Source organism: Leptonychotes weddellii, chromosome 3 (genome assembly GCF_054177405.1).
Source record: "Leptonychotes weddellii isolate Sample4059 chromosome 3, ASM5417740v2, whole genome shotgun sequence".
Taxonomy (NCBI): Eukaryota; Metazoa; Chordata; class Mammalia; order Carnivora; family Phocidae; genus Leptonychotes; species Leptonychotes weddellii.
The window spans coordinates 175444216-175467191 of record NC_138371.1 but is presented as its reverse complement, the minus strand read 5'-3'; the positions used below and the strand labels follow the sequence as shown (position 1 = coordinate 175467191).

The 22976-nt window shown below is 46.1% G+C and overlaps 1 protein-coding gene across 3 annotated transcripts in view; it reads left to right on the top strand.

Annotated features, from left to right (window-relative positions):
• TUBGCP3 (tubulin gamma complex component 3) overlaps positions 1-22976 on the top strand; it is a 72608-nt gene that overhangs the window by 15614 nt on the left and 34018 nt on the right. For all 3 annotated transcript variants that reach the window (XM_081815213.1, XM_081815215.1, XM_081815214.1), the window contains 8 exons: positions 3499-3576; positions 5055-5272; positions 7367-7539; positions 9547-9665; positions 10346-10471; positions 11414-11482; positions 11822-11954; positions 13749-13915. In XM_081815213.1, coding sequence (XP_081671339.1) covers positions 3499-3576; positions 5055-5272; positions 7367-7539; positions 9547-9665; positions 10346-10471; positions 11414-11482; positions 11822-11954; positions 13749-13915 — 1083 coding nt within the window. The remainder of the gene's footprint in view (positions 1-3498; positions 3577-5054; positions 5273-7366; positions 7540-9546; positions 9666-10345; positions 10472-11413; positions 11483-11821; positions 11955-13748; positions 13916-22976) is intronic.

Below are 22976 nucleotides of genomic sequence, written 5' to 3'. Positions count from 1 at the left end.
ATTTAAAATGGTTGTTTTCCAAAATTTTGTTTGGAACACTGAATGCTTATTCCTAAACAGTGTTTTAGACAGTCAGCTTCCTAGTGCTGACCCCCAAAACCAGCTTGGCTCATTGCGTGGCTGAAGCAGGATGAACAATATTAGGACACAATAGCATAACACTAGTAATTAAACTAATTAGAAAAACATGTGCAGAGTAACAGCCATCTTTTTTAAAATTTTTTTTTAAAGATTTTATTTATTTGAGAGAGAATGAGAGAGAGCGAGAGAGAGAGCATGAGAGGGGGAAGGGTTAGAGGGAGAAGCAGACTGCCCGCTGAGTGGGGAGCCCGATGCGGGACTCGATCTCGGGACCCCAGGATCGTGACCTGAGCCAAAGGCAGTCACCCAGCCCACTGAGCCACCCAGGCGCCCCCAGCCATCCCATCGTTTTGCTAAAACACATGGTTCCTGGTTTTGATGTTTTATCTTCTCACTGAGGGCCTTCTCGGCTGTGCATCCTGTGAGGCATGGGCAGGACTTGGGAGGTGGAGAGAGTGATGTTGGGGAAGGGGACCTGGAATTCCTGGGCGGCGGTCTGGACTGTGGGTGACAGAGCTAGAGAGAGGAGGATGGTGGGGGGAGGTCAGCAGGGGCATTGTGGTGCGGGCCAGGAGAAAGGGGCAGGTGGTGAGGGGTGGCGCCGGGGTGTGGAGGGTCACGGGGGCCGGTGGCTGGCCGGCCTGCGCAGGAGGCGACCGTGGTCGGGAGGGTTTGAATCCTGGAGGAGGTTCTGTGTCGCCGGCATGGGTTAGTAACTGCTTTACGAGGCTGCTTCTTCTGATGGTCCTCCAGCTCTGGTGCCCGGTACGCTTGAGGTTTTATGTCGGAATCAGGGCTCTTGAGATTTCAGAATCTAAGATAACAGGGTCTGAAGTGGTTTAGAAGCATCTAAAACACCTGTATGCTGGAGTTGTTTGCCCTGGTTGCCCAGCAGACCTCCCCCCACCCTTCCGTGCCCGGCTCTGGGCTGTGGGGGGCCGCCCCTGCTTGGCTTCACCTGGAGCTGACAGGGTGCACGGACAGCGAGGCCGAGCTGCTCCACCCCTTCTGCCAGGCAGCGGCTTGGCGCTGGCTCCACGGTGCCCCTGGGCTGTGCGGACAGCCCCCACCCCCCCACGCCCTGCTATCTGGCTCTGGGGAGCCATGTCCTCCCCAGGCCCTCAGGCTCCTTGCTGGTCACCGACCTCTGCACTGTCCCCACATCGCACGCTCTTCGGGCTGTTCTTCTGTTAACAGAAATGGTGCCTCCTCCTTCACAGATGCCATTTGCTGGGGTTTTGGTGCACAGTTTTATTCGCTTTTCTAATTTCCTCTGCTCTCCACCCTGTATGTTGTCATTATTTTTTCAAGCCAGAGCTGTGGGTCTAACCCGGGACTCCCGCTGCGCTGGTAACACTTGAGCTGTCTCCCGAGGCCCGCGGGCATCCGTACCCGCTCTCCCCCGGGGCCCGGTGGCTCGGTGCCCTGGGACCTGGAAGGAGCACTTCTGTATTTTCTCGTCTCATACCCCAGGCGGCCGTTCACAGCCATGCTCTTTCCTCTGTGTTTTCCTCTTTGGTGAGTGATGACATCGTCTGTTGCCCAGAGTTAGAAACCTGGGTGTCACATTGAGGCCGCCTCTCTCCCCACGGCCGCTGTGTCCCCAAGTCTTGTTAAATGTTCCCCTCAGGCCTGCCTCTCATCTGTCCCCTTTGGAGTCAGGCAGACCTTGGCTCTGTGATGTAGGTAGGTGATTAAGGTTTTCACCTTTGCTTCTGTCATTTGCGGAGCGAAGAGACTAAAGCCTGTGTCCCCGCGTGGTTGTGCCGATGGCCGGAGGTGACGTGTGGAGGACGTCCCCCCGTGCCTCCTGTAAGTGGCAGTGTGCTGTTAGCTGATTGCCCCCGACCCTTCCAGGAGATGGGATCTGGTGAGGAGCGGCCCTTTGGAGGCGGGTGGGTAGGCCCCAAGGGTCCCTGAGCCCTGGGAGCCCGGGGCCTGCCCGCAGGGGGCCGTGAAGGTTGGGTGCATGCTGGGTCACCGAGTGCCCACCTCGCCCTAGGCTGTGTCCTCCCAAATGACTGCAGTTTCCTGTGCATCTCGTTTTGTCTCCAGTGCCTCCGGGGACTGTTAGCAGGTAGAGTCAGGCCTTCAGAGGCTTTCTGCTGTCCCATTTCTCGGTCCCACACAGGAGACCCCTTTGTCTGATGGTTCATTCCATTTTCAGCGTCCATGTTCCTGCCTGGCTTTAGCCGGGTTTATCTGTCTTCAGTTACCCGAGAAGGCCATGCCTGCTCCCTCCTCTGCATGTGCATCACCCAATCTTCTAGGAGACCCTGTCCTCTCTGGGGGTCCTTTCATAAGTGATGGGCCACTTCCGTGACCCCCCAGCCCCCATGTCTGAGATGTCACGTATCCACCAAAGTGTGTCTGCTCATCTGTCTCTTTGCCACCAGAGTGAGGACTCTGTCAGGGCTGGTGAGTTTATTATTTCTGGAAAATCACGTGTAAATCAGTTTTTTAAGTTAGACCATGAGTTAAATACCTGAGATGAGCTTTTTCTTTAAAAAAAACTTTCAAGGCATATTTTATATAATGAAGAACCTTGTGTAAGGTAAATAACCTTCCCATAGTTTTCTAAATAAAGGTATTTATGTATTCTAGCTTGTGCATCCAAAAGGTAAGGCCATATGAATAGAGTAGAAATGCTCTGTAAATTTGGGAAAAAGTGTATTGAGGGTGGGCTGCTGTTAATGGTTGTGAATCAGGCTGGAGTGATAGACAAATGGAAGTTAATGAAATCCATATGACAACCTTACATAGAAACCGGGGGCGTTTACTAGTTCTGGCAACTCTTACTTCAGAATTTTGAGTTTAGGTATTTGTGACGCTGAGACTTACGTTGTGTGCTTTAGAATTCCTTTTTTTTTTCTTTCTATAATGCTCTTTTATGGCCTAAATGGCACTTTGATAAAGGGGGGGAAGAGCATTCACCTGTTTTATGATGGCATTTTTCTTATAATCACTAAGGAGGGCACGTACTGCATGGAGTACGAAAACAATGAAGCGTGGATCACTACATCAAACACTAATGATGTATTGTATGGTGACTAATAACATAATAAAATAAAATTAAAAAAATAATCACTATGTTTAGGAAGTTGGTTATTCTAACAATTACTTTAAGGGGGACTTGCTGTTATTCCGGAATCTGAAATAGGGTAATTCAAAAACATGTTCTCATTAGGGACTTTGGAGTTAGTTTTCAGGGGGTAATGATCTACTGAGATGTTATTTCCAGACTTCTAATGGGTAGTGCTGTTTGCAATACCTGAAAAATGAGCACACTTAGAATTGTTACCATGTGAATTTTAAAAATTGCGTTTCTATTTTGGAAATAAGGATAATTTAGGAGAAAGGTAGATAAAACTGGAGAGTAGTGCAAACTTGTTCTTTTAATGTTTTCTTTTTAAACAGGGAGTTTTGAAAAATAAATGGTCAATTCTCTACCTCTTGCTAAGCCTTAGTGAAGATCCACGCAAGCAGCCGAACAAGGTGAGAGGCTCTGTTTGAGCAGCTTAGTGCCTTTTTCTTTTAAAGATTTATTTATTTATTTTAGAGAGAGCCTGCACTGGGAATGGGGTAGGGGGAGAGGCAGAAGGAGAGGGAGAATCCCAAGCAGACTCCCCACTGAGCAGGGAACCCGACATGGGGCTCCATCCCATGACCATGCGATCATGACCTGAGCTGAAACCAAGAGTTGGATGCCTAACCGACTGAGCCCACCCACGTGTTCAGTGCCTTTTTAAAGCACACTTAGTGTCTTGTTGGATCAACTATACCAAATTTTGATAGGAATTGGCTTCTGTACTTAAGAAAATAATAAGAGAAAAAAATAACTTGTCTAGTGTTCTTGGTAGTCATGGAAGGTCAAGAGATTTTCTTTTCTTTATTTTTTTAAGATTTTATTTATTTATTTGTCAGAGAGAGAGAGAGAGAGAACACACAAGCAGAGGGAGAGGGAGAAGCAGACTCCTCACTGGGCAAGGAGGAGGCCAATGCGGGGCTCGATCCCAGGACCCCGGGGTCATGACCTCAGCTGAAGGCAGACGCTTAACGACTGAGCCACCCAGGCGCCCCTCTTTCTTTCTTTAGACAGGGCACTCACTGCTTTTCCTAAAGATGTTTTCCAGAGTGACATTATTACCTCAAATATAACAGTGTCCCATGGAATAGAGCATAAAAACAGTTTTCACAAGTTACTAATAGGAGCACAGCTGTAATTCTGTATGAGTTAGAGGACCTTTCAGGTTTTCTCGTGTCTTCAGATCTCATTACGAACATTAATTACTGTCATACCAGTGCGAACTTCGTTGTCCTGTGGGCTCAGTCTCTGGCCCATGTGGTGTTGGGAAGAGCTTTCTGGCTGCTGTGAGCCTGGAGTTTCTCGTGTGAGGAGGTGCTCTACACACAGACTTGCGCGCCTCCAGGGGGGCAGGAGTGGGGTGCAGGAGGCCTGTTTATGTTGAAAGTCTCCGTCTGAGTAATGAGCCCTCTTGGATCTTAGAATAATGCCATACCTGCAAAAATACTGGAGTAATTATTTGGGATTTAATTTGCTTGGATTCTAAAGAATGTGTTGGTTGTCAGACCATGTGGCAGTTTTGGAGTTTAGAAAACTTTCTGAAACTTTATCAATTCTGCCATATTTCATAAGTATAACAAATTATTGAGTACGAAATCAATTACAGAAAGAACTAAAATCTGAATATTCCTATCTTTATTGGTTTGGGAAGTGTTCTGTAATTTTATATCTCTGTATTCTTTTTTTTTTTTTAAGATTTTATTGTTTTAGAGAGAGTGAGCGCACAAGCAGGGGGAGGGAGAGAGAGAAGCAGACTCCGCACTGAGTGTGGAGCCCGACGCAGGGCTTAATCTTAGAACCTGAACCGAAACCAAGAGCTGGACGCTTACCCGACCGAGCCGCCCAGGCGCCCCTGTATCTCTGTATTCTTAATGGACTCCATTTTCAGGTTTCTAGCTACGCTGCGTTACTCGCTCACGCGCTACCAAGAGACGCGCACTCGGCTCCCTACTACTGTGCCAGGCCCCAGACTCTCTCGCTGAGCTACCAGGACCGCAGCTCCCAGTCGGCCTCGGGCGCTGCCAGCGTGGGAAGCAGTGGCGTCAGCAGCCTAAGTGTGTACGCCGTCAATGGCCTGGCCCCGACACCACAGTCTCTCCTCCCAGGGTAGGTCCGGCTTGCACACACACGGCGCTTAACCGGTAGCAAGAGCAGAATCCCCAGGCTTCTGATGAGGCATTTGTGCGTTCCCTGAAACTCTTCAGAGCCCTGCGTGTGCCAGGAATGTTCTAGGCACTGCGTCCGGTACGCTTCCTCTTAGGATTTTATTCTTTCCAAGAACTCGCGTTTCACGTGGGAACTCTTCCTCTTCCAGTCACAGTTGACTGTAATGATTTTTGGTCTACTCGTACCCTGTTAATGCAAGTACATATGAGTAAAGGCCCTGGTTCAGAAATGTGACAGGATGGGCCTTCCATTTTGAGGTAACCGATTGACATTTCCTTTGCTGTATTCCCGTATTTATCTCTCAGTGAATATTGTCCCCTTCACTGATGTGTGCTATTCTCTTTATTGAATTATTTAAAAAACAAGTGAACTAAAATAAAGCTGTCTTGTCCTCAAGTGCTGATGAGATCTTCTTCAGACTGATAATTATGGTGCCGTGTAGTGCTCGTGAATGAAGAGGAGGAGCTCCAGGAACGCACGGGCAACGTGCTGGCAGATCTCATCATGTTTGCAGGAGATGCAGTTTGTGGTTGGGAGTGAAGCAGCTGCTCATACAGCGGTGGACTCGGAACTTTGCTTTTCTTGTCTTTTTACATATTTCTATGCGTAATCGTGTTAAAGCTGACTGTCATAAAATGGGTATTTTTCCAGAAGACCAGTGACTAGAGATTCATGGTCACATGTGTTCCACACGAGCATAGCATCATAGGAAGTTCTCATGTGACGTAAATACAGTTGCGTCACGTCAGTAGAACCTCGAATGTATGCATCATACACGGGTTATAGATGCAGTCTGGTGTTCTAGAAAGATAGCAGAAGAGGTTCTAGAGAATTAATCCCTGACTTGTATTCTGGCTAAAAGAGTCAACAGACTTTGTCATTTTTGCCTTAGAATTTGAAGTAATTGTTCTGATATAAAAAAAAAAACTGTATAGAGAACTTTGAACTGAAGTGGTCCTTTAGAATTTTTCTCTTAAATTTAGAACTGCATTGAAAGTCATAGTTTAACAAGTACTAATGATGACTTTTTTTTCCCCATTGAAGATAGGAGAGAGAAAGGGCTGTTCTCCAGTTTCTGTTTCTCTTCTCACTTCATCAGTGGGTGACAGATGGGTCCCGCCAGTTTGGCGCTGGAGTAAACCAGTCTGCCCCGTTGAGGCTCGTTTGTGGGGTGCAGTCCTGGGAAGCAGTATTTTTGTTGGAATTGTCAAAACATATGTCCTCAGAAATCAGCTATCGGGTTCTTAGAATTTCAAAGAGCGGCTTTTTTTTTTTTTTAGATCTTATTTGTTTGACAGAGAGAGAACACAAGCAGGGGGAGGGGAAAGCAGAGGGAGAGGGAGAAGCAGACTCCCCACTGAGCAGGGATCCCGACATGGGGCTCGATCCCAGGACTCTGGGATCATGACCTGAGCCAGAGGCAGATGCTTCATCGACTGACCCACCCAGGTGCCTCTCAAAGAGCAGCTTTGTCATATTCTCCAAATCATCAAAAGCTGTCTTGACCTTTGTGCTTTTGCCTTCGACTTTACATTTTTTTGTACATTTGTACATTTTTGAAATTAATTGCAAATTATGATATTTCTTTTCCTATCGAGCACTGCAAATGCTGGGAGACAAGTGAGCATGCAGAAGAGGGGACAGCACACCAGATTTTTAATTTCTGTGGTCAGCAAATGCTGAGCGGGTGAAAGGTGTTAAGTTTGAAGTTAAAATTAGTTGTGAATTTCAAAGTGGTTTTAGAGGAGTAACGTATGTTATGTGTATGTAAAGAAAAGTCAAATAGGTTTTGATTTTTATGCTAAGAAATATGTGGGAGGTGCCAGTAAGAGCCCAAATGCCAGCTTAAAGGTCCCAAAGAGCCCTTGGACTGATAGTTGATGGATTTGGGTAGGGCGGCCGTCACTCACCTAGCTCAGATCTCTAACATTACATAATCCAATATAGTAATGAGCAGAGTTTCCAGCAGTGGTTTGTCTTTCAAGTGAGTAGCCTGGGTGGTTGGAGATATGAAATGCTCTCTCCTTCTTTCAGACAGCCTCATCACGCTCCGGGAGTGGGAGACTGTCTTCGGCAGCAATTGGGGTCACGTCTTGCATGGACTTTAACTGCAAACCAGCCTTCTTCACAAACCACTACCTCAAAAGGTCTCCCAAACGCTGTTTCTCGCAACATGACAAGACCAAGGAGGGAAGGGGATGCAGGTGGTGAGTAAAGATAGACTTCAGTGTAGATTTTCTTGGCATATTTAGAATTTATGCTTCCCTTATTTTAAAATACTGATGAGGAGTCCTTGCTTGCAATTGTTGAGTGGTGGTGGTTCTCATGAGGAGAGGTTCGGAATCCTAAGTGTGGTCTGACATGGCTCGGGAAGTCTGGCAGTGCCTGGGACATTGGAGAAATGCATTGAAGATTTCTTTGGTGGCTAAGTGGACACGTGGAGAGTTTTAAAGCTCCACTAGATCCCAAAAGGAAGCTTGAGTTTCTTTCAAGAGAGCCCTGTGAATAGCAGTGTTTGGAACATAAGCATCTGAGAATAGAGGAATGGGCTTTATTGTTGGCTCCTCATCTGCAGGTTCTGAAATCCCTCTGGCTGCTGTCTGTGCTTACGTGGAAGGCGAGGGCCGGGTGTCTCGTGTGCGCCTGGGGACACGGCCCGGAGCGCGGAGCCCGGCCTGTGCAGCTGCACTTCCCGCCTCTGTCTGTCCCGTAACATGGGACAGCTTGGGGGCGCTTTGGCTGGGGGACTGGCATCCAGACAGTAAGAGTGCCCTTCTCCGCTCCTTTCTGTGTGACTCCTGATCTCTAGCCAGTGCCTTCAAGCCTGTGTAATATACAAAGCTAACAGATAAAGTACATCACAGTGTACTTATCAATCCAAGAGAGCAGGACAGGACGTGCAAAGCTAGAAAGAAGAGCAGGGTGAACAGGAAACATGCTGCAGTGGTAAATTTAAACCAGTCATGTCCGTAGTCACATGAAATGTATATGGATTAGACACTATTTAAAGGACATTTAAAAAATTCTACTTAAACAATTACGTACTGCTCAAAAGAGATGAATTCTAAATATAGAGCCCCAAGTAGGTTGGAAGTAAACGGGTGGAGAAATACATCTTGTAGACACTGACTGCAGGAAGGTGGGGGCTGTGTCTCTGTCGACGGAGACTGTGCTGCGAGTGTTGCCAGGGCCAGAGGGACGTTCCAGACAACGAAGGGGTCCGTTCTTCGGGAAGAGATGATACTCCTGAGTGCATATTCACCTGCTGACAGAGCTTCAGTCGGACAAAGGAAAACTAACAGCCCCACAGGGAGCGCAGACGGACCCACAGTTACAGATGGATATTCCCACTTCTCTCTTAGTAACTGATGGGAAAAAGTAGACAGACCGGTCCATAATGATAGGTAGGTAACATTTGAACAGTTCTGCCAGCAGTTTGATGTAATTGGTATTTATGGAATACTCTCTCCACGACTGAAATACAAAGCTGTCCTCCCCTCTGACTCACTACCCTGGTTCTGGGAGGGCCGACCTTGCCTGTATACTCATTGCGTTTTTCCTCCCACTGATAACTTGAATTTCTGAGCGCTGCCTCCTTATCATTGGGTGACACCTAAAGTCTGACTTAGTTTGTTCCAAGGTTTATGGAAATCATAACTTTTCCACTCTATCCACTCCTCTTCATGTGGTTGAGAATGGACCTACATCTGTCTGCGTGCCGTGTAACAACCCAGTTTTCCAAATGCCGTCTTACGACATAATTACCCATCCCTTCTGATTGATTTGTGCTGTTCTTTTTTGTGTGTGTTGCTCCTTGATGGTATATTAAGCCCCCACATACTGCTTTGTTTGTTCATTTATTTATTTTTTAAGATTTTATTTTTAAGTAATCTCCACATCCAATGTGGGGCTCGAACTCACGACCCCGAGATCAAGAGACGCATGCTCCACCAGCCATGCGCTCCACTGCCTTTTTTTTTTTTTTTTTTCCTTTAGGACTTTTTGTATGAGAAATTACCTGCTCTCCATATCCTTTTCAGAAAATTCTTGTTTCTTAGAACTTCATACTTTTTCCATCTTAGGCTCATTTTTTTTAGTTTTAAAATTTTGTCATGGTTGCAGATACGTAATGTAAAACCAGTTGCGTCCTAAAATCTATTCCATCTTAAAATGTGTTGTTTGGTAATTGCTCTCTTATAAAAACCATCTTTCAGGTGCTGGGGAAGTGACCGAAGCAGCCCTTGTCAGAGACATTTTGTACGTCTTCCAGGGCATAGACGGCAAGAACATCAAGATGAGCAACACGGAGAACTGTTACAAAGTGGAGGCCAAGGTACAGTGACTAGCCCCGCCACACCTGCTCGAGCAGGAGAGACCGATGTCAGCCAGGCCAGCTGGGAGCAGTGACAGGGTGGGATTGGGACAGCGGGGCCTGGATCTCCAAACCTGGCTGTGCCGGTCAGGTGCGCGGTCAGGGCCCAGTGTCTGTTTCCTGTGTGCTCCTGGCTCGCGGGCTCATGTTTGGGCCCTTCTCCGTCCGCGTCTGCCTCCTGCGTTCTGTGCCGTGGTGTCGAGAGGTGCCCGAGGGACAGGTACAGCGGGGCATCTTTGCTGTTGACACACAGTTCCAGATAGGGTGCTTCTGCTCTCCTGCGTTCGCCTTCCAGAACCTCCTTTCCCACAGCCCCTTCTTGTTGCTGTTGCGGCCTTCTGCAACTCCCAGCTGTCGGAAGAGGTGGCTGAGGACACAGGCCCCTGCCGCGCTGGGGGTGCAACCAGTCACACCTCAGGGTGGTGCCGCCCGAGCCTCACATACGGAGGGCTCTTATTTCCCTTCCAGCACCTGGTGCTTTTGTTTCCCAGAATCTCGTTTTGTCTTTATTGATAGCGTATTAGTCACTTTTAGGTTCCGTGTTGGAACCTAAGAATTATACTGAAAGTACGAATGATTGACAAAAATAATAATTGAAATTCTAGTGTTAATTCTTAACTCTTAATATATTTATTTTTTAGGCAAACCTAAGTAAATCTTTGAGGGATACGACACTCAGACTTGCAGAGTTGGGATGGTTACATAATAAAATCAGAAAATACACTGACCAGAGGAGTCTAGACCGTTCATTTGGACTTGTGGGTCAGGTACGTTCATTGTTACCAGGACGTTTAGGACACCATTCGTTTTGGGGAGTGCTTAGTCTACTTAAAGTCTTATTATGAAAGTAATTTTTAAATAGAGGGTTCTTTTTAAATAAAGAAATTTTGATAATAGAACATTGTAGCCATCGTGTCCCCTTAGGAAAATAGAGACCACAGTGTGTATCGACAGAGATGACCAAATACTGCACATTGTTCATGGTAGCTGTTGGTGGAGTGTGAACACAGAAGAGTACGTAAATGCATTAAAATAAACCTACAGATGACAGATTGTGTATCGCTTTAAAATATGCAGAAAAGTGTGGAGGCTGATGTTTAAAGAAAACAGGTTTTATCCTTTGTGTGTTCTTCCCATTGAGTATGCCTGGGTTTACATCCTAGAGTTCATTCTAGAAAGTTCTTATCTCAGGACTATGTGAAGGTCTTTGTTACAGTTTGTGACTTGACACCTTTGCAGTATTTAAGATCACAGAGGTACGGTGAAGTTTTTAATAATGTGAGTGTGGGAAATGAACGGTAAAAACAGCAACAGTGAAAAATTGGGAGGAACTTGCATGGAGTTGCTAGTTCTTAAATTTTGCTAATTAAAAACATTAGCGAAACTTAGATTTTAACTCTGAAGATTAGAAGGAATGTAATCTTAAAAAGAGTGTTGTCTAAAGTAAATACGCTTTTAGCTGTGATCTGTTTTGTATTTTTTTTCTTCATTTCTTTTCTGCAAAGCTCGTGCTAAGGCATGACACCTCCCTGACGTTGTTGACTGTAGATGTGGTGGTGACGGAGCCTGTGGAGGGCCGTTGATGGGATTTAAACCCTGCAGAGCACCCAAAGTGGTGATGCACTGTGCGCTCCACATGGGCCGATGTGCGAGGCCGTGTCCAGTGGGAGGACAGTGTTGCGCTTCATAATACCTACTTTTTCCTGCAGAGTTTTTGTGCTGCCTTGCATCAGGAGCTGAAAGAATACTACCGGTTGCTCTCTGTTTTACATTCCCAGGTAAACTTTGTATTTTAATTTCTTTGTGATTTGCAGTGTTACAAAATTGCAACTACATAGAATTTTTAAGTTTCTTCATAATTACTTTTAAAAGATAAAAATTTGTTTGCTAATAGTGTTTGTAAGGTCTGGATATCCGTGAAGTTTTGGTGTATTCCAGAGGCAAGTACTGCTCACAGCTGGGGTCCTGTTGCCCAGGTAAACATATCACTAGTAGCTTGAAGGAGCTGCTTTTCTTTCAGAGGGGACATTTGCTTCACGTGCACGTTACGTGGATTAAGAAACAATGGACCTATTTGGTGACTTGTACTTACACGTTACATCTTTATTGTTTCTCAGCTACAGTTAGAGGATGATCAGGGTGTGAATTTGGGCCTTGAGAGTAGCTTGACACTCCGGCGCCTGCTGGTTTGGACGTACGACCCCAAGATAAGACTGAAGACTCTTGCAGCCCTGGTGGACCACTGCCAAGGTTGTTCTGCGTCTCGTGGACCTGTTGTATTTCAGAGAGATTTTAGGGAATGTCATCTATGTTTATTTTTGCGCCTGCTCTCGTGTGTCCTTTCGAATGACGGCCATAAGTATGCCAGTTACATCCAAGCTAATAGGTAACTTACAGGGGAAATAACCAGTTGCTAACACGGCCCCATCTTTGTATTTGTGGAAGCTTAGTATTTCATTGAAATGAAGGAAGAAAGGAAAGGGTCTAGTTTTTCAGGATTTTGTGGTCCTCAGTGCTGTAACTATTCATCTCTATGCCTCTTTTGTTTGTCTCTGACCTAGCAGCCTTTCCTGGGGGTTTCCTCCTCCCAAGATTATGGCCCACGTCTAGGCTCACCAGCTGTGAGTTCCATGCTCTCAAGTGTGCATGTCTGGCTGAGGCCTCTCCTGGGCTCTTGGTCTGCATTTCTACTTGTCTTCTGAACATTTTTTCTCACTGTGCTACCTTGGCCAAGAACCTCTTTATCTTTTCTCTTTGTCTGTAATGCTTGGCCACTGATAGCCTCCACTTAGGATTGCGAGGGCTGAGTGAGACGTGTGAGATGCCCGTGGTCAGCCCCTAGGTCACGGCCCGCGTCTGCTGCCATCCTCCGGCTGGGTGATCCCAGGGCCAGAACTCTTAGCATGTCTGGATCCGACATCACCATGCCCTCCGTGCCCTGCCTCCCCCACCTCCTGGCACCTCCCCTCAAAAAGAGAAAGCAGTGGAACACCGTGAATAATCGTGTCTGTTTTTTCAGATGCTGAGCACCCCCATGTGGGTTCCTACCAGACTGCTCCTCTGTCTTCCCCTTTCACGGTTCACTTAACCCCTCCAGTCCTGGGCCTCCTGCTCCTTCGGCTGCTGACCTCTCTGCCCCTCCCTCACGCACTTTGGAAGCATCTCATTCACATCAGATCACATCAGTCCTTCCCTAAAATCTTTCAGCAGTCTAATAACTTCCCGAATTCTTAACACCAGCTTTTCTTGTGCTTGTGTTTCTGGACCTGCTTTTTGCCACTTCCAGGCCTTGCTGCTGAGCTGTACCCCCAGGACACAGGGCCCCATGGGGGTAGAGCCGGCTGCCTCACTGTAAGCCTCGGCCAGACTGGAGGGTGCAGCAGTTCCGCACATTGAGATAGCATATCACACCCGCAGGGAACAGGAGGGAGACAGAAAGCAGTAAAGTGCGAGTATTCTTCTGTAGAACTTCTATGGATATTTATTTGTGTCTTAGAGTGCAGTATCAAGTGTGAATCTTTTTTTTTTTTTTAATTTTTTTAAGATTTTATTTATATATTTGGCAGAGAGAGACACAGCGAGAGAGGGAACACAAGCAGGGGGAGTGGGAGAGGGAGAAGCAGGCTTCCCGCCGAGCAGGGAGCCCGACGCGGGGCTCGATCCCCGGACCCCGGGATCACGACCCGAGCCGAAGGCAGTCGCTTAACAACTGAGCCGCCCAGGCGCCCCTCAAGTGTGAATCTTAATGTGTGTCTCAGTCAGAAAAGGTGAAAGTTCATTTTGTAGGTTGAAGAGCGAGTCAGGGTTTTGCTCTTGAATAGCTCGGGAGCGGCCATGAGGAGGGAGGTGAGTGCCCTGCTCTGACTCGTGCAGCCCGGGCCAGACCCTCGCTCTCCGGGCCCCTAGACATGCTAAGCACTGCTCCGATGTCCAGGGTGATAGTAAGGAAACCGACGCACGACTCGGTTACTTGGCCATGCTGATGAGCATTGTGTTAACTGTGTCCGGGGAGTGTAACTTGGGTGTCTTCCGTGTGTCCCGCAGGAAGGAAAGGGGGTGAGCTGGCGTCTGCTGTGCACGCGTACACGAAGACGGGAGACCCGTACGTGAGGTCGCTGGTGCAGCACATTCTCAGCTTGGTGTCCCATCCTGTGCTGAGCTTCCTTTACCGCTGGATCTACGACGGGGAGCTCGAGGACACTTACCACGAAGTAAGGAACGCCCTTCCAGCCTCGCACTCGGCTTCAGGAGGTGTGGGTGCCCGTGCTCTCTTGATCTTGTCTCCGTGACGGCTGTTTTCCCTTCACCGGGAAGGCCAGCACGCCGCCTTGAACGCCGTGCATGGTTTGTGCAGACCTTTGAAAGCCAGTTCCCTCTGAGCAGCAGAGCTGTGGGTGCTCGGTGGAAAATTATTACCCCGGTTTTAACGGTGGGAAATCGGGAGCTTCCATCCCCTGCCTGGGACTAGGACTAGGTCTCCGCGTGCCTCCCCTCATTCTCGTGGGGAGCATCACGTGCTCTGTGGCTCTGCGAGATCAGCACAGGAGTTAGACTTGGACGTCTGTGGTGCCAGCGGTTTTAGTGGAGTCTCTGTATGTGCTGTGGGCCCATAGACAGTTCTGCTGGAAGGCAGCGTGTGTGTCCCTGAAGACCCTGCGCTCTGCAGTCACACGGTAAAACCCACAGGTGCTCTGACACGGAGCAGGGGAGGGGCGGCACACCCGCAGCCCTTGTCAGTGACACTCAGGACAGGACAGGAGCCTCACAGAAGGTGTGGTTCCGTCGACACACGTTACGTGGCTACGCGTCCTTGCGTTCTGAGTGAGTATGGCCTTTACCTCGAAGAAGCGCGCTGTGGGCCTGTGGCCGCGGCGGGGGAGGCTCACCTGCAGCGCAGCGGGGGGCTGCGGCCGCAGGGGCGCAGGAGGGATGGATGCGGCTAGTGGAGTGTGGGGTGTCTGCGATCTGTGCATCCCTGTGCTGGGTTCCTGGTCCCCCTGGTTTCTCGTGGATGAACTTGATGGAAGCAGTCATGAAATGCGCGTTGTGCTCCCGTAGTTTCCTGATAGGCCAGTCATGCTGGAACCAGTGGCTTTTAAAACAAGCACGGCTGCAGAGCCAACTGTGGGGGTTGGTTTTGAGGGGTGCTTTCGAAGCACTCAGTGGCATCTCCAGGTGCAGGTGTGGGTCGCTCATCGCGTCTTGTGGCTCCTTCCGTGGCGGTGTTACCATTGTCCTTTAGTGCTACACATACTAACGTGGACGTCCCATTTGCCACGTAGCAGCTCTTCTGATGGACGTTCTGGTCTTGCTAGTTGTAAACCTTTTGAACATCCTTGAAAAGAACATCCTTTCTCGTGCCTCCCTGTATATATTGACCAGTTTCTCTAAGGTCAGCACTGGGAGGTGAGATTGCTCGCTGTTGGGGAATGCATCCTTTAAATTTTGGTTCTGCCCTTTCCAGCTCTGGGGTGGCCCTGCTGGTCCCCCCGCAGTTGGCGCTCTGTGGCTCCTGCTGCTCCAGCCTGGTCAGCACTCACTACTCCGTTCTCGGAAGGGTCTTTACTCCACTGTGTGGTGTGCAGCATCTCCTGTGATGTGTTTTACTGGTTACTAGTGAGATTGGCCAGCTTTTTGTGTTTATTGGTTATTTTTATTCTACTAATTGCCATGCCTGTCCTTTGCCCATTTTCCCAATGGATTTGTCTGTCTTTCTAGACTTGAATCATGGGATGGTTTTATACATTTGGATATCTTGTGTCTGTGATTGCATTTTTAAAATTATTTTTCTTCTGTTTATTTTCACATTATTTCAGACTTAGAGAAAAGTTGTGAGTTGTACAGAGAGTCACAGATTCGACTGCTGACCCTCCCCCAACATTCCTTTTGCCACATCTACCGTATATACCACATTCCAGCGTGCAGCACCTAATGGGAAATAGATGCAGTCCCAAATTCTTACTGAAGTTGGACTTTATCTCATTCCCAGATAAAACAGAGTCGAGATTTTCCTGGAATGACATTTAGAAATAAAAGATTTATATAGGAAAAAAAGTTAAGATTATAAAAAGATGCAAATTGCCCCTTTTTATTAATAAAAAATTTGTATCCCACCTCCTTCCCCACCCAATAATTAATATGTAAATTATATGAATTTGGGTGATACTAACTTTGAATAGCTGCCAGTTGACTTGAACCTGATTTTCTTCAGAGGTTGGGGTAGGAATTGTTGTCTGGACCCTACTGGCATATATATTGCTACCAATTAAAAGTTAGAGCCACAAATTGGCTCATTATCTTTTTTAAATTTAGTACCTAATTTCTAACTTGTAATACTTTTGTCTTTTTTTCTTGAGAATCATTTAGTTTGCATTTTCTAGCAGTGAGGTTTTTCAGGTAGTCCTTAATTATACCACTAATTCATTGTATGCATTTGTGTTTTTTTTTTTTTTAAAGATTTTATTTATTTATTTGAAAGAGAGAGAATGAGAGAGAGCACATGAGAGGGGGGAGGGTCAGAGGGAGAAGCAGACTCCCCACCGAGCAGGGAGCCCGATGCGGGACTCGATCCCGGGACTCCAGGATCATGACCTGAGCCGAAGGCGGTCGCTTAACCGACTGAGCCACCCAGGCGCCCTGCATTTGTGTTTTTAAAATAGTCCTTAAAAGTACCACCAGTTCTTTATTGATGGTCTGCCTTCTGTGTGATTTGGGCTTTTTTATTTATTTTGTTGATACTAATTGTGGGACCAGAGAATTGATGGCAAATGTAGATGGATAGAATCAGGCACAGACTTCCAAATTGATTTTCCTCTAGACTGTTTTCTTTACTATTTTTGAACATCGATTCACTGGGGTAAGACAAAAACAAACTCTTTACGACTGGGATAGCTTTCATTTGGGATACTCATTTTGAAGAACTCTTGTTGCATAGAATACGTGTAAAACAAACTGTAGGTTTTATTTATTTAAAGAAAAAGATACTAAATAAGCATTCCTGTCTGTTGAATACAATATTAGGATTAATAAAACTGTCACTTCAACTGATCTCAGATCTTGCCTCATTGGTAAAGTTTTTCTTAAATGTTTTTCTTTTTGTATAACTTCACACTTCTAGAAAAGTAAGAAGGACCCTACAAAACACTCCTCAGACTACCTGAATACTAACATTGTACTATAGTAGATTTATCTTTTTTTTTTTTAAAGGTTTTATATTTACTGGTATTCTTTTTTTTTTTTTTTAAAGATTTATTTATTTATTTATTTGAGAGAGAGAGCACGAGAGGGGAGAGGGTCAGAGGGAGAAGCAGACTCCCTGCCGAGCAGGGAGCCCGATGCGGGACTCGATCCAGGGACTCCAGGATCAGGACCCGAGCCGAAGGCAGCCGCTTAACCAACTGAGCCACCCAGGTGCCCTTACTGGTATTCTTACTTGGGGTCTGGGTTTAGAGAAGGACTTAGGATCTTCAGGATTGGTAAATTTTTTATTTGCTAGTTACTTTGCTCAGCTAGTCGTTTATGCCCCAGAAGAACTTCACTAGTTGTGCTGGTAGGATTTCTCGAAAATGCATCGTGGGGTAGAGCTAAAGGGAATCCTTCTTGATGTCAAGTGTATTACATTCTTTGCTTTGGGCCTTCCATGGTTAGTACTGTGATGCCAGGGGGGCTCATACCGGTGAGCAGTGGGTCTTGTTATAACTCAGCACAACCCAGTTGATGCAGAAGAAGCATTTGGTGAAATTCAGCACTCAAACTAGGAGTAGAAAGGAACTTGTCATCTAATCACGGGCATCTGTGAAACACTAATGGTAACATCGTAATGGTGAAAGGGTGTGCACTCCGTCGCCAGGATCAGGGACAAGACGGGTTCCATTTCCCGCACTTCTACTCAGCATCGCACTGGAGGCTCTAGTCAGGGCAGTTAGGCAAGGGAACGTTTAAAAAATAAAGATACTCAGATTGGAAAGGAAGTAAAATAATTTCTGTCATGGATGATGAAATTTTATGTATAGAAGACTGAAGTGTTCATAATATACCATAATAAACAACGTTTGCCAGATTAGCTGGGTACAAGATCCACACACACAGATCACTTTGTTCTATACTTGAAATAAGCAATCCAAAAATAAAATTAAGAAGATAATTCTATGCATGCTAGTGTCAAAACTAATCTCTACCTAGGGAGAAATTAAAGCAAGGAAGTGGAAGGATTGCACACTGAAAATCCTAACACTGCGGAGAGCAGTGACAGCAGACCTAAGTAAATGGAATGGCACCACGTGGTCGTGGCTGGGAGATGTGATGCTGAGATGGTGGCGGCACTTCCCGAAATGATCTCTGATTGAATGTGGTCTCTGTCAAAATTCCAGTGGCCTTTTTTGCAGAAATGGGAGGGCTGGTCCTCAAGGTCTATGGAAGTCCGTGGTGCCTGGAAAGCCATGCACTCTTGAAAAAAGAACAAAGTTGGAGGACTCGCGTGTCCTGATTTCACAGTGTATCACAAGGCACAGCAATCTGAAGTGTGGTACTGGCATGAATATAGACCGGTAGATCGAGAGCGTAGAATCGAGAGTCCAGAAACAAATGCATCGATTTTTGTTCAGTTGATTTTTAACAAGTGCCCCGAGACCACTCAGTGAAGAAAGAATAGTCCTTTCAACAGGTGGTGCTGGGATAGCTGGACATCCACACACAAAAGAGTGAGTTTGGACCTCAGTTGCATCCCATATATAAAAAAGTAACTCAAAATAGATCTCACACCTAAAGCTGTAATACTTCTAGAAATTAACATAGGTGTAAATCTTTGTGTCTCTGGATTAGGCAGTGGTTTCTTAGATACGTCACCAAAAGCTTAAGCAACAAAAGAAAAAGTTAAATTGGATTGCATCAGAATTAAAAACTTACATACATCGAAGGACATTATTGAGAAAGTAAAAAAAATAACCCACACAATGGGAGACAGTATTTGCAAATCATATATGTGGTAAGGGCCTAGCTTCCAGAATATATAAAGAACTATCATGACTTGAGCAAAAAGATAAACACAGTTGAGAAATAGGCCAAGTCCAAAATAGAGATTTTCCCAAAGAAGATCTACAAATGGTCTTTAATAAGCACAAGAAAAGATTCAAAACATTAGTCCTCAGGGAAATGTGAACCGAAACCACAGTTGGATACCGGCATATCACACTCATTGGGGTGGTATTAGAAGAAAGAACAAGCCAGAACATCACAAGTGTTGGTGAAGACTTGGAGAAATTGGAACCTAATGCAGTGCTGGTGGGAACGGAGTAGTGTGGCCGGTGGGGAACAGAGCTGGCGGTTCCTCGGGAAGTTACACGCAGACCCGGCCGTTCCCAGTGTGTCCCCAAGAGAGGCCAGCACACACATTCATTTACAACTTGTGCAGGAGCATCACAGAAGCGTTATCCATTGTCATGATAGTCCAAAGTGGAAGTTGCGCCAGTGTCCGTCAGCTAAAGGGTGGTCAAGCAAAATGCAGTCTGTCCATGTCATAGGATACTCAGCCTTAAAAAGGAATGAAATTGTGATGCATGCTAGGACATGGGTGAATCTTGAAACCATTAGGCTGAGTAAAATAAGCCAGACACAGAAGGTCATATATTGTATGCTTTCATTTACATGAAATGTGCAGAATAAGCAAATTCATAGAGAGAGAGATTAGTGTTGTCCGGGGTTAGGTGGGGAAGAGAGGGATAGGGGAGGTCATTGCCTGATGGGCTTCTCTGCAGGTGGTGAAGATGTTCTAGAATTCGATAGCGATGGCGGTTATATAACCTTGTTGCGGAAAATACTAAAAACCACTGAATTCACACTTTAAAGTGGTGACTGTATTATGTGAAGGGGAGCCAGCGGTATCTAGCTTCTAAGACTTAACTTTCCTCCTTTGCTGAGTTGCTTCTGCCTTGTTGCTGGTTTTGGGGATGTCCTTGATACCTACCATGTATCCAGCAGGCCCGAGTAGAGCCCGGTCGTTCTCAGTCTCGGTCCCTTTGGCTGCCCTTGGGAACCTCGTAGGGAGGTCTGACTGGACTGTGACGTGGGCATGAGGAGGTTTGGGAGGCACAGCGAAGCCTGAGCTTCTCGGCAGCACCAGCCGGACTCAAGCAGGACATATGCAGAGTGTGCCGTCAGGGTTGGGGTGAGGAGACGGAGATGAATCCAGAGTGCCTCCGTGGTCCACACCCGCTGTCTTTATAGAATAGCGTCTTGGGAGTTTCTCTATGAGGGGGGGAAAGTTAATCGTCAATGAAGAATAGGAAACACTGCGTACGAGAGAAATTACAAGGTACAGAACTCTGTTTAACTTTATGTAGTGTTTCCAGATTTAGCCTTAAATTAGCGATACAGTAATAGATGTATGTTTCTATTAACGCGTTCAGTAAGAAGGATTAGTGACTTTGAGATCTGTGCACCAACTTTCCACAGGGGATGTGAGAACGTCTGATTTCTTCTGGTGACAAAGTCACGGGGACTGTAGTCTGTTCTTTGCATTTATAATGGAGGGAAGAGCTAGATTTCAGACAGAAGTTAGTGCCAGTCCAAGTGTGATTCCCTTCCCTTCCACATTTATCGACCTGCCTTCCTGCATTCTGGGCTCCTGGACCCCAGCTCCAGAACCCCCAGTTAGAACAAGACCCCCAAGGAAACTTGGGGACTGGGACTGCTGCCGTGGGTGGGAGCTGGTTTTCTGCAGAGTCAGCACAGGCGTGAACGTGTACAGCAGACTCTTCTGCCTCGGGACGGGTGGCGGGCCAGTCAGGTGTGGGACCCGGAACTTTCTCTGCCCTTGCCTGCCCCTGCTGGAGCTCTTGGACCTTCCTTCTCTGACCCAGCGGCCCACTCCTCAGTGACTTTCTTGCACGAGGCTCCTACTGAGAGCAGGAGATCTCAGTCTCTTTGCTGCTGGCTCTTGAGAGCTCGTGTTACTACAGTCTAGCTCTGTCCTTCCAGGAAGCTCCTTCCCGTGCCAGGATCTACCGCGTCCTCTGGAAAGGCTTCTCTCTCTCCTGCTGCCGAGCAGGGGTCAGTGTCCTGCCTCAGCTGCTCTCGCTTTGGCTGTTTTGCAGCCCAAGAAGGAGTTTCTTTTTCTTTTACCGGAAATGCCAGGTGGCCTCCGAGCTTCGCTGTTTCTGGTATGGAATCATTAAAAACTGCCTCTGGGTCCACCAGTTGGGATTTTACTGTGAATTGTTACAAAAATACAGGACCCTTTAGCCTAACCAGCAGGAACTGGTACCCAGCTTGCATTTTGCTTATCCTCTGTTACAAAACGCAAAGGTGGGTAAAAATGGAGCACTCTAAGAATTTATAGATATTGTAAATGATTACAAAGTACTTTCAACATTTGGGAAGAAGTTTCTAATTATTTTTGGCTGTTGCAAAGTAGTACAAATGAAAACATTTGGTTTTCGTTTTGTAACTAGTGCTACCTAGAGAAACTATCTGTTCGGCCTTTAGTGGCTCACGTGGGTTTTTTCCCGAGTGATTGAGGTGAGCAAATTATGCCAGTTTAAGGTAAGAACAAGATAGTTCAGTGTTTTCTTTCTTTCTTTTCCTTTCCTTTCCTTTTTTTTTTTTTTTTTAAGAATTTATTTATTTGAGAGAGAGAGAGCCAGAGAGAGAGCACGAGTGGGAGACGGGGAGAGGGAGAAGCAGACTCCCCGCTGAGCAGGGAGCCCGATGCGGGGCTCGATCCCAGGACCCTGGGACCATGACCTGAGCCGAAGGCAGATGCTTAACGACTGAGCCACCCAGGCGCCCCAAGATAGTTCAGTGTTAATTTATTTTTATTTTTTGCCTTTTGGATAATTCTTGTCAACGGGTGAGGGGCTTCAACTAGGAGCAAGAAAAGAAGGGCAAAGGTAAAAGTAAGGTCTTTTGCTTTCAGAATTCGAAAATTTTCAAACTTGCTTCAGATGTTTACTTAGATGCTCTAAAACTGAAAATCTGTATCCTTGGCTTGGAAGGTCAGTGAGTGAACCAGAGAGAATGCAGTGACTGCTTTTCGGGATATCTGTGGATGCATTCAGTGCTCTTGTTACTCTGTTTCTTCTATACTTTTGCTAAGAATTATGGAATTTAAAAGTTTACCGTATAAAATATCTGGCACTTCTGTGCTCCACCCCGATGCGCTGTGATGCACCCACTTACCTCGCACACTACCTTTCCCCAGCTCGGGTCCTCCCCCATTGGGGCCCAGAGCCTCTCTCCCTGTGTCAGGGTGGCGGGGGTGGGGGCTCCTGGGAGTTGCCTGCCTGTTGACAGTTGGAGTTGGGGTCTGTGTGTAACAATGGATCTGTTTCTTAGAAACTATGCTGCTTGCTAAGAAAATTACCCTCTTCATTTCTGGTTTTAGTAGGGAGGCCTTGGCATTTGTCCAACAGTTAATGAGAATTCATGGTACAATTATGTTATATTTTTTTCTCAGTTCTTTCTGTGTTTGACACATGGTGAAAATTAAAGAACCTTGAGTGGAAAATGCATCAATGAAATAAAAGCAATTATGTTCTGGCCTTGGTTTTTTTTCCTCTATAACTATATATTTTTCAGAGGATTAATTAAATGCTAGGATGTACCTATTCCTTTCAGTGTTTGCTGGGAGATTGATTGCACGCTACTTTGCCCTCAGATGAAGTGATGCTTTCATAATTTCTAAAGATAACTGAATTGTCTGAGTTTTTTATCTTTTAAAATAAATTGTCTTATTGCTCTTACTGATAAAAACCCTGCTACAGTCCAACTATCAGGGTAAATTAGTGTGTTGTTTGTAGAAACTAGCTCTTCTCTTTTAAGTGAATAACTGATAAATACAGTTTATATGCAGTTCATCTAATCTTTTGAACGGTAGGCCACAGAGCAATTGGGTGACCTTTTAGATTACTCGTGGTGGGCTTATAATGTTTTAAAAAATTTCTGTCAGGAATAATTGACGTGTATCTTCAGGTGATGATAGCTTAATTATAGTAGTACCGATTATCCCTCAAAGCTGTCACTAGTTATGTATTTAAAATTAGAAAGGGGGAATATAAATTAAAAAAAATCTTAAAATATAAAGATCAATAAATACCTTGGTAATTTCAATTTGTGTCTGAAGATAAGAAATTTGAGTTGAAAATAAATATAGTGATCTCATCCTCTTGGTCATAAAAATATTGGCCTTTATTCAAATATCTACTTATAAGGAGATTGGCTGTGTATAATTGATACCACCTAGCTAGGCCTGACTTAACAGGGATCAAATATAAGACC